We start from the raw sequence: 12,390 nt of genomic DNA, 5'->3' as shown, positions 1-12,390 counted from the left end.
CAGGTGGTAGAGCCAAGTGCTAGAGCCAGAGCAGAACAGCACATGATGCAGGTGACATGGAGAAGTGAATTGGAAGAGGAAGCCATTAGGTGGAGGATGTGGGGGTAGTTGGTTAATGGAGATTGATGCCAGATGATTCCGGGAGCTAAGCCTGTGTTGCAAGTATAACTCCCATATGCATAGTTCAGAGAGCCTGCTGGTGGAGGGAAGGATCCAGACGACTTGGGTAGTGAAGCAGCCATTGAAATTGAGCGGTGTGGTCAGCTGCATGTTTTGCGACTGGGTGGTCTACTTTGTCCCCACACCCTCCACCCAGTGGCTTCCCCTTCCTCTGTCATGTCACCACCTCCCAGTTCGCCTCTCCACTTCACCCTTAATGTGCATCACATGCCTAGCCTGTGCCCCTGCCACCCCCATTCCTAGCCAGCAAATCTGCTACCTCTATCCAAGGCACTAGCTACCCAACTCATATCCCTCTTCCTGCCTCCCACCTCTCTCCCACTCTACTCACCGTACCTGACAAAACCACCCCCCTGTCCTCGTGCACCTGCTGAAATGCACTCCCAGCATTTTGCACCCAGTTGGCACTGTGTTAGGACCAGGGAAGTGTGTGCTTGGACATGTTTGTATGTGTACTGTAGCTTAAGAAATGAACTACTCTGAAAGCTAGCTAGTTTTCTGTCTTTTTTGTGTGCTCCTGTCAATGACTCGATGCTTTTCCTTTTTGGCAAGTAGTCTCACTTCATTCTTAAAGTATTTACATTCCACCAGAACTTTCCTACTATAAACCTTCATTGATTGGTTTCTTGGGAGACTTAATACAGAATAAGCAAATTTCACTAAATTACAGATGTAATAAAATGCACACTAACTTTGTTTTCCTTCAGATTACTGTAAGAGTCATGTACTATTCAGTATATCGTGGAATATTAATTAGAATTTTCAGTTTAATAACTAACAATACAAGAATATGCAATATTTTAAATTAATGCTTTAAGAAAATAACGAAATCTAGTAATTATTTACAATTTTTTTTTCAAATTGTATGTTGCATAAATTTAAATTATTCCCATGAAATAAAGTTTTGCAGATAATGTTTACACAAATTTCATTTTTATATTACTCTGTACATACAAAGAAAAACATTATATTTACGTATTCTGTGGCCTGGGCACCATCTTTTGGCAGTATTATTGATCACTATTTGGTATCCTATCATTACACAAACTTAAAATATGATGTACGTTGCCTTTAATTTCAGCTCATTGTTGTTCATGATGTATATATACTCTAAACACAACAGATACATTTTTCTTGTCACTTTGTTATGCATATAGATGATGACTTTTTTTTAAACCACTTTTCACTCATTTCTAAGGTAAATATGAAGATGCTTGGTTTCAGCTTGACTCACTGTTACCTATCATCATCATCATCATCGTCATCACACAGCCTTCAACCACATCTATCCTTCTCTATCTATCTTTCTTTCTTTCTTTCTTTTTTTTCTCTCTTTCTTTCCCTTGTCTTTTTTTACACTCGTGCTCTGCTTTTGACATGGACCTTCAGTCATGTAGTCAACAAGGCTTCTACTTTCCTCATGACTCCAGGCATAATTGATTATATTAAGTTCACATGTAACAAAAGAAATGTATGAAAATACTTTTACATTATTGTTAACTTTCGGTGCCCAAGTGGCATACAGATATTTATTTAGTTCAGTTACATTACAAGGAGATCATCTCGTCCCATGATAAAGTCATTATTGACATACTTCATTTACAAGCATATCATACTTTTAAACTGTAACTATTAACAGTATCTACTTTGTCATACTTTTAAGGACATTTTGAAGTTTTCCATCTTGGCTGTTTTTCACGAGTATTCAGTTTATTACTTTGCACAATTGGCCAGTTTCAGCCTTACAGGGCATTTTCAGGCACAGTATGTGTCAACATGTTGTGCAGTTTCTCTGTATTCTGTTATCATGTTAACTGCAGTGCTCAAATACAGTGTTAAAATATCAAAATAGCTGTTTGTTCAAATTAAGGTGGATCCTACACAGTCACTGATGTATAGTTGCAGACTCATAATGATCACTTAATGCCAACTGACTAAATTAACAAACTGATTAATGCAGCATTTGCACTGGTTAAGTGCCTGACACACATTGCTTGGATGTACAAAGTGGCCAGCATGTAACACAGTAACTACGCTACAAAATTGTTAAGGCTTTCGTGGCCACTTGTTGACAAATAATCAGTAACTATGCTCTTTGAATGCTAGCTATCAACTGAGTGTGGCTATGTGCTCACCACATATTTAAAGCTGCATGTTGGACAAAATGTTACAATATAAAGATATTACATTTTAGGTGTTAACATAAAAGTATAGATGGATGAGGTCCTTAAATTGGCGCAAATAGTGATATTTTATGTGACAAGAATTTTGGATCCTGCACTGGGATTTTTACAGCTGGCCAAAGTTTTTCTGGGAGCTCAGATTTTCTAATTTAAGTATGAGGAATATTTTACAAATAATTATTTAATTTTTTAATGATATGAATATAATAGAGGGAAACATTCTACGTGGGAAAATATATCTAAAAAGATATCTAAAAACAAAGATGATGTAACTTACCAATGAAAGCATTGGCATGTTGATAGACACACAAACACACATACAAAATTCAAGCTTTTGCAACCAATGGGTGCTTTGTCAGGAAAGAGAGAAGGAGAGGGAAAGACAAAAGGATGTGGGTTTTAAGGGAGAGGGTAAGGAGTCATTCCAATCCCGGGAGCGGAAACACTTACCTTAGGGGGAAAAAGAACAGGTATACACTCACGCACACGCACACATATCCATCCGCACATATACAGACACAAGCAAACATTTGTAAAGTCAAAGAGTTTGGGCAAAGATGTCAGTTGAGGCTGCCCAAACTCTTTGCCTTTACAAATGTCTGCTTGTGTCTGTATATGTGCCGATGGATATGTGTGTGTGCGAGTATATACCTGTCCTTTTTTCCCTGTAAGGTAAGTCTTTCTGCTCCCGGGATTGGAATGCCTCCTTACCCTCTCCCTTAAAACCCACATCCTTTCGTCTTTCCCTCTCCTTCCCTCTTTCCTGACAAAGCAACCGTTGGTTGCGAAAGCTTGAATTTTGTGTGTGTGTGTTTGTGTTTGTTTGTGTGTCTATCAACATGCCTACGCTTTTGCTTGGTAAGTTACATCATCTTTGTTTTTAGATATATTTAATTTTTTACTTACACATTCATGTATTTATTTATTTTTTCCATATCTCTTACAGTCCTTCACTATAGTCTCCCCACTTCTCTATCTCAATGTCTCAGAAGCTCTATTAGGCCATCTAGGACACCACTTCTGTTCATCTGTTGAATGGTTTGGATAAGGGTGGTAGAAAGCTCTTCCAGAGAAAGATGACAACACCCATGCAAAGGTTTTTTCAACTTCGGAAACAAGTAGAGGTCTGGTGGACTCATGTCCGGACTGTAGGGAGGATCCAGCAACACTTTTCACACAATTTTTGGGCTCCAACGTTGCTGATATGTGGCGAGCATTGTAGTGGAGAATGAGTTACCAGGTCCTTGCAGCTTAGGTTTTGTTATTTTTCTGCTCAGGTTTTGCACAAAGTTATGATAATACACTGCTGTGACACTTGCTACACATGGGACTCAGAACTGTTAAGATGATTCCGTGGTGATCCTAACCAAAAATCATCATTTGATTGAGCTCATTGAAATTTTTTTGGGCACAGAGAACCAGACGCTCTCCATTCATTGGACTGTGATTTCAACTCCCGTTCAAAGTCTCTTATCCAAATTTTTGCCGAACGAGGTGGTGAAGTGGTTAGCCCACTGGGCTCACATTCGGGAGGACGACGGTTCAATCCCGCGTCCAGCCATCCTGATTTAGGTTTTCTGTGATTTCCCTTAATCGGTTCAGGCAAATGGTGGGATGGTTCCTTTGAAAGGGCATCGCCGACTTCCTTCCTCATCCTTCCACAATCCGATGAGACCTATGACCTTGCTGTTTGGTCTCCTCCACCAAATCAACCCAACCCCAATCCAAGTTTTCATCAATAGCGATAGTTCAACACAAGAATCCTTGACCTTCATGGTCAGAGCTTCTCTTCAGCAGTCGAGCAGTGTAGGACCCATATGCAGAAATTTTTCTGTTCTTCAATCATTTGTTAGAATATGGAATACTGATCTTGGGGAAACTCCCTTGGTTTCAGAGTGTTCCTCACAAGTCACACTGCAATCTTCTTCAAGAGCATCTGCCACAAGTTTCTCATTTTGTTCATCTATTGACATTTTTGGCCTTCTGGGTCTCGGATTATTGTTTATCCTCATATGATCACTATGAAAACGATTAACCGAATGTGAAACTGTACTATTGTCCACTGTAAACTCGCCCCCAGTCTAAACTTAATGCACTGTGGATTTCTGTCTGGTTTTTACCACTTAAAGTTTCAATCTTGATGTATGACCTCTGGTCTTCAACAGGCACAGTACCTGAGACCCCTACAGGGCCCATTTCTACCTCTCGCCAGTTTTATGTTGGAGTAAGCAGTTAAAAGAAAAAGAGTTGGGCTTCAAGCAGCTACAACTGAATTTTAGAAATGATTAAATTTGGAGATTTTAACATTCTAGAAAACAGCAATCTTTACTAATAATGAAACTGTGAAGTCATTGTGCCTGTCTTTTTCAACACGCTAATATTGAGAACTTATATGAATTTGCATACCGTTTTTGCAGATAACTTGAGTGTAGCTTGGAGCAACATGTAGGCTTTTTCATTTAATCAGAATAGGATCACAGAAAAAAGATATTTTATCTAAAAGCATCATGTCTGTATGTTCGAAGATGCAGTCTCCAAAACTACTTCAGGAATTTTCATGAGGGCCTCACAGGTAACTTGAGCATAGCCTGGGGCACATATATAATTTTTTTGTCAAAATTATAACACTTTATGAATGCAAACTAACGGCAGATTTACTTGGCTAGGATACACGGATTCCCAAATTTCGCTTTGTGCATCAGAAACCTAACAACATTGCTTTGCTTCTTTTTATAAATTTTATTTATATTCTTTGCTAGGAAAAATGAATTTATTAAGCTTGCTTTGTGATTTGGGTGCCCACTCATTATATTTTGATTTAATTTTGTTTACAAATAAAAATGCCAAGAAACTGGTCAAGTTTTTCTGAATCTACCAGAATGGCTAAAAGACTGAGGACTGTGTGGTCTCCAGAATCCAGAGAAGACTGTGAGGTGAGACTTGCTGCAGCTTGAGAACATCACACTTTAGCTCAGTCTTTGGAAACTCCTTCCAAAAGTAAAGTGCGACATAACCCTGATTGAGAATGTCGTGCATTATTTCGGTTGTTGGAACCCTTCACCCTCATCACCCACAGAGGCTTTTAGTTATTTCTCTTCAGTGTAATATAATAAGAGGGAAAATATTGACAGGAAGTGTTACAGGCAAGTGAGTTTTTATACCCCGATTCCTGCTTAGTTTATAATTCCTGGTGAGCTTACACTGTGCTGTGACCATAAGCAAAGCATGAGACCAGATGCTGTATGTTGTGGGAATGGACCTTAGTTTCAGTTGCTTTTCGCATGGCTAGCTCTGTGCAGCCCTTTCCCTTGTTAGTGACAGTCTCTTCATTCACGTCCACGATCATACTGCTTCAGATGTTACATACAAAGAAGCTTCCCAAATCAAAAATAAATTCGACACATACGAAGTCTCTGGTGCAGCTACAAATATATACCTGGGCAATACCAGGTTTCTTGGCTAGTTTTGAATAAAGATAACTTTTGAATCACTCCGTTTTCAGACAAGATAACATGTTATTCATTAAGACACAAGTGAGGTATTTCAAATGAGGTAAATCAATCATAAAACAAGAAACAAATACTGGTAAGATCAAATTTTGAAGTAAGAGTATAGTTAGAAGATCATAAATTTGATGTTTTCACTAAAGAAAATGTTTGATGAACCTTGTGTTTACAGTCTTAATCAGCAATCCAGAAAAAATGTGGTGGATAATAAAGCTATGAAAAAGTAGCTTGGTTAAGAATTTAGAGCTTTCATGTTTTCACGATATATACATTACATTTGGAATAGAGATCACAAAAGAAAAATATCATATTTACTGTAAGAGTGATATTATAGCAAGTCGAGCCTTCCATTTGGTGTGTTTCAATATGACACGCAGTTTTTACCTTCTGGCCATGTGTGGTATTATTATTATTATTATTATTATTATTATTTATTATTATTATTATTTTAATGTGGGTAATGATATTGTGTGGCTTGGTGGCTCAGTGTCTCAGTGGTAAAGTGACAGACTATGACTCCAAAAATTATAGGTTCAATCCCTAGTCGGTCCTAGGATTTTTGTCTGCCACTTCCAACTTCTTTCACATCTGGTACAGTTCATTGGTAGGAAAAATACAGAGGTGCTCTGTGGTTCAAATTACACATTAAATTGTAGGTGCCTTGTAAATAGCTTTGTTAGTCTGTTTGAAGATCAGAGGAAGGCAATGGTGTATGAATTTTGACAGGACCATGAACTGTGATGTTCAGACCAGTCTTTGGATTGATGATAGTTTTAAGTTATTGATAGAGCAATGTAGTTTTTGACTGAAATGATAATAAGTTCAGCTAAGTGTCAGATATCAGCATTTGGAAATGAAATGTGTGTTTGGTTGCCTAAATTAAAGTGTGAAATTTCTTTATACTTTCATTATATTTTCTTTGTTCTTGTACCAAACAAACCTTATCAGCCACTTCAGTCTTGGACAAATGGTTTAGTTCATGTTTTCTCAGTCCAGAGATGAATTTATTGATTTAAAATGGCTTCAGTGAGGCCTGACATTATCAGGGTGGAGATGGTGGCCTAAATTATGCAGTGAACACGTAGTGCATAGTGGGGTGATCACTCTGTTGTAGAAATAACTCAAAAGCCAAGATCGCTTAAATACTGTTTACTGGATAGCTGTTTTCAACACACTAAAGGTTTCATCATTGAATCTGAATGTAGTTTATAAATGATAATCTACATTCAGATCCAATGTTGGCACCTTTAGTGTGTTGAAACCGTTTATCCAGTAAACAGTATGTACGTGATCTTAGCTTTTGAATTATTTATAAAACAAATTAATTGAACATTTTTATTTTTTCATAAAAAGTGGCTTTAATTGCCACTATGTTAATTGCTGTACTGATTTACTTTACCTATAATTCCAGAAGTTTCTTGAAATGGTACTTTTCTATGGTAACGCTAAACAAATGTTGCTTGATATTAGTTCTGTTCTTTATATGCAGCATGATTCCATTGTGTAAGGGACTGATCTGACCATTGTTATTGACATCTTCCTAAATAACTCTGTTAGTGCTTATAATTTTGTGGCTGCTGCAATTTTTATCAGATGTGCCTTTCAGTGAAATTAAGTCATGCTCTAATATGTGGCAACTAAACTCATATTACCATGGGAACATAATGCATTTGTGTCATATAGTGAGTGAAAAGCACCACAACTCTAACCTGAATTTAGAGGAACTTTTTTCAGCTTTAGGTTCTGACAACAGTGTGTTGTAATGGTAATAAATTGAAATGTGAAAATGTTAATGTTGTTATTGCTGCTTGTGGTTATTTGCACTGAGCATTCTGCGCAAATGAAATACTTTACCATTTTGTCAACATGTAAAATGATACATGCTTTTTATACTTGAAAATGCTTGTATGAGGGAAGCAGTTCTGGAAGCTTTTTATGCAAGTTATGCCAATAGGAATATCGTCTCTACTATTCACAGTTTTAATTTTGACTTTGGGCCATGGGCTGTCCTAATTTTGACAGGTGTGTATTCTTCACAAGAAAAGGAATCCAAGGGGAAGGGGGTAGGGGTGGGGGAAGCATCCAGAAATGTTTCTCTTCAGCGTGGTAGAAGATGCACTGTGTCTTTTAAGGACCTGAGCACTTAGACTGATGCCCATGATTACTACAGTCTTCAGTCGCTTAACAGAGCCTGTAACAGTTAGTTTGTTTATTCTCTTCATAATTTGCCGCAAGAAATGATACTGTTGTGAAATAGAGCACTTTATTCAAGTGTAGTTGGTATCAAAACAATTGTGACTGTTTGTGACACCCCCCCCTCCCTCCCCCCCCCCCCCCCCCAAGTCAGTTCTATTTATAATGATATGCCTTCTTTGAACAAGGCAACGTCAATTCCTTTGCCAGGTCATTGATATTACTGTGCTTGTGCCTTGCAGCTACAATATTATTCAATGATTTACCATGCCATGAAGGGGGGAAATGTATAATTTGTACTACTGATATTGAAATTCAGCTCTTACTGGGATGGAAAATGGTAGTACAGCACACAAGATAAGTGACTGCTCATGTAACTATGGAAATATTTATCATAACTTATTAGTAAACAACTGTTTCTATCCTGAATTGTGTCTTTATGGCATTATAAGTTCCATCAGAATTGATCAACTCAATGGCAGGAGATGACCAGTTTACAACAGACAGGTTCTGACACACTGCTGAAAAGCCAAGGAGGGCAGTGCACCTGCAAATTCTCACAGTAATGTTTTGAGCAGTGAAAGAAAGGAATTTAGGTACATGTGGATTCAGTTAAGTCTTACGTTGAAAATAGTTACTATAAATTGAGACATATTTTCTGAAGTGCACAAAAGCTACAAAATCTGTCTTATTTCTTATGTGTCTCACTTCATATACAACATTTTCCAACTGTGTGTAAGATCACACATGCAGTAAACTGGTCTAATCTGCCACCAAGTTGATCAGCTTCGATGAAAGTTGTCACAACATAAGGTTACTGTTCAAGGTAGAAAAATAGTCATGCAGTAATGCAATGAGTAATATATCAACAAAAATAATCAATTTTTGAAAATGTAATTCTATAGATAAAAAAAAAATACTCACTAAGTGGTGATAGGAGAAAACAGTTATTAAGTTACTGAAGTTTGCAAGCTTTTGTAGCCAGTGAATTCTTCTTCTGGCAGGAGGGTTAAAGGGGATGGAAGAGAGGTGAAAGGAAAGGATTGGTGAAGTTTAGGAAAAGGGGTGGATTTCGGAAAAGTTGCCCGGAACCCCAGGTCAGGGGAGACTTATTAGATGGGATGAGAAAGTATCCCATGACACAGTACTCTGTGTGACATTTTTGAAGTCTCCCCTTTTTCTAAACCTTACCAATCCTTTTCCTTCACCCCTCTTCCTTTCCCTTCAACTCTTTTGCTTGAAGGAGACACTGGCTCTAAAAGCTTGCTAACTTTAATACATTTATTCATGTGTTCTCCTACATCTACATCTACATGACTACTCTGCAATTCACATTTAAGTGCTTGGCAGAGGGTTCATCGAACCACAATCACGCTATCTCTCTACAGTTCCACTCCCGAACAGCGCACGGGAAAAACAAACACATAAACCTTTCTGTTCGAGCTCTGATTTCTCTTACTTTATTTTGATGATCATTCCTACCTATGTTGGTTGGGCTCAACAAAATATTTTCGCACTCGGAAGAGAAAGTTGGTGACTGAAATTTCGTAAATAGATCTCGCTGCAACGAAAAAGTCTTTGCTTTAATGACTTCCATCCCACCTCGCGTATCATATCTGCCACACTCTCTCCCCTATTATGTGATAATACAAAACGAGCTGCCCTTTTTTGCACCCTATCGATGTCCTCCATCAATCCCACCTGGTAAGGATCCCACACCGCGCAGCAATATTCTAACAGAGGATGAACGAGTGTAGTGTAAGCTGTCTCTTTAGTGGACTTGTCGCATCTTCTAAGTGTCCTGCCAATGACACGCAACCTTTGGCTCACCTTCCCCACAATATTATCTATGTGGTCTTTCCAACTGAAGTTGTTCGTAATTTTAACACCCAGGTACTTAGTTGAATTGACAGCCTTGAGAATTGTACTATTTATCGAGTAATCGAATTCCAACGGATTTCTTTTGGATCACCCCACACTTTTTGTTATTTAGCGTCAACTGCCACCTGCCACACCTTTTCTAAATCGCTTTGCAACTAATACTGGTCTTCGGATGACCTTAGTTGACGGTAAATTACAGCATCATCTGCGAACAACCTAAGAGAACAGCTCAGATTGTCACCCAGGTCATTTATATAGATCAGGAACAGCAGAGGTCCCAGGACGCTTCCCTGGGGAACACCTGATATCACTTCGGTTTTACTCGATGATTTGCTGTCTATTACTACAAACTGCGACCTTCCTGACAGGAAATCACGAATCCAGTCGCACAACTGAGACGATACCCCATAGGCCCGCAGCTTGATTAGAAGTCGCTTGTGAGGAACGGTGTCAAAAGCTTTCCGGAAATCTAGAAATACGGAATCAACTTGAGATCCCCTGTCTACAGCGGCCATTACTTCGTGCGAATAAAGAGCTAGCTGCGTTGCACAAGAACGATGTTTTCTGAAACCAGGCTGATTACGTATCAATAGATTGTTCCCTTCGAGGTGATTCATAATGTTTGAATACAGTATATGCTCCAAAACCCTACTGCAAACTGACGTCAATGATATAGGTCTGTAGTTCGATGGATTACTCCTACTACCCTTCTTAAACACTGGTGCGACCTGCACAATTTTCCAATCTGTAGGTACAGATATATCGGTGAGCGAGCGGTTGTATATGATTGCTAAGTAGGGAGCTATTGTATCAGCATAATCTAAAAGGAACCTAATCGGTATACAATCTGGACCTGAAGACTTGCCCGTATTAAGCGATTTGAGTTGCTTCGCAACCCCTAAGGTATACTTCTAAGAAACTCATGCTAGCAGCTGTTCGTGTTTCAAATTCTGGAATATTCCCTTCGTCTACCCTGGTGAAGGAATTTCGGAAAACTGCATTCAATAACTCTGCTTTAGTGGCACAGTCATCAGTCACAGTACCATCGGTATTGCGCAGCGAAGGTATTGACTGCGTCTTGCCGCTTGTGTACTTTACATACGACCAGAATTTCTTCGGATTTTCTACCAAATTTCAAGACAATGTTTCGTTGTGGGACCTATTAAAGGCATCTCGCATTGAAGTTTGTGCCAAATTTTGCGCGTAAATTTTAGCTGATCTTCAGGATTTCGCGTTTTTCTGAACTTCGCATGCTTTTTCCATTGCCTCTGCAACAGCGTTCGGACCTGTTTTGTGTACCATGGGGTATCAGTTCCATCTCTTACCAATTTATGAGGTATGAATCTCTCAATTGCTGTTGCTACTATATCTTTGAATTTGAGCCACATCTTGTCTACATTTGCATAGTCAGTTCGGAAGGAATGGAGATTGTCTCTTAGGAAGGCTTCTAGTGACACTTTATCCACTTTTTAAAATAAAATTATTTTGCGTTTGATTCTGGTGGATTTGGAAGAAACGGTATTGAGCCTAGCTACAACGACCTTGTGATCACTAATCTCTGTATCAGTCACTTCATGAGTATATTTTTTATCTATACACTTATACTATGAGAAAGAGTTCCTTAGTCATGTGAATAGCCTCATTTCTTTTGCAGTAATGTAGAGTATCTCTTGAACCAAATTTAACCCTTTTCAATTTGAAGATGCTAATTTTCTATGCAGTGGTGTGCCCTTTGTATTGATATGTCATACATAATTTTTACTCATTTAAAGCATTCCATATTTTTAGCACTTGTCATGTACTGGTTGCCATATACCTTTCCAAACTTCACTACCCCCTTTGATACAAATGCTTCTGCGACTTCCGTGGTGTGTTTTCATTTTAATTCTTCATAGCTGATGTGTTAAGTAAATGCAGGTAAAATACTCGTGCTTATTACCAAATACAAAAATGATGTAGTTGAGTAAAAGCCACAATTCCAGTACATGAGATACAGAGAACCACCATGTAGCAGTTTCATAGATTAAAAATTAAAATAGCCCACGTTTAGAATGTAGTAATACAGGAAATTAAATCCACTATTAGAAATCACCAAACCATAGTTGTTCAGTGGATAAGAGTCATGTGATTAATTTGTTTAGTATTTAATTGTCTCAGTCTTTACATTTTCAACTCCTCATTATAATATTTTTCTTTTCAGCTCCAAACATGAGCCATTCCAAGTCAATTTAACAGCTGCGTGTAATTTTGGCTGTGAGTGTCGCATGAATGATGTCGAACCTGTATGTGGCAATAATGGGCTGACATATTTCAGTCCTTGCCATGCTGGATGTACTGCATTCTCATCCAGATCAAACTACACTAATTGTGCCTGTAAGTATGTGACATACAGAATGGGAAAAAATTCTTAAAATATGTAAATGTACCACTTTTTTTCATGTATTTTC

At 38.3% G+C, this 12,390-nt stretch overlaps 1 protein-coding gene across 2 annotated transcripts in view; it reads left to right on the top strand.

Annotated features, from left to right (window-relative positions):
- The window catches only part of LOC124596421 (solute carrier organic anion transporter family member 5A1), a 441,010-nt gene that overhangs the window by 411,047 nt on the left and 17,573 nt on the right, over positions 1-12,390 (top strand). For both annotated transcript variants that reach the window (XM_047135553.1, XM_047135552.1), the window contains one exon: positions 12,144-12,316. In XM_047135553.1, the coding sequence (XP_046991509.1) occupies positions 12,144-12,316 (173 nt within the window). The remainder of the gene's footprint in view (positions 1-12,143; positions 12,317-12,390) is intronic.

This window comes from Schistocerca americana, chromosome 2 (genome assembly GCF_021461395.2).
Source record: "Schistocerca americana isolate TAMUIC-IGC-003095 chromosome 2, iqSchAmer2.1, whole genome shotgun sequence".
In the NCBI taxonomy this organism is placed as follows: domain Eukaryota; kingdom Metazoa; phylum Arthropoda; class Insecta; order Orthoptera; family Acrididae; genus Schistocerca; species Schistocerca americana.
This window is presented reverse-complemented; position numbering and strand designations above follow the sequence as displayed.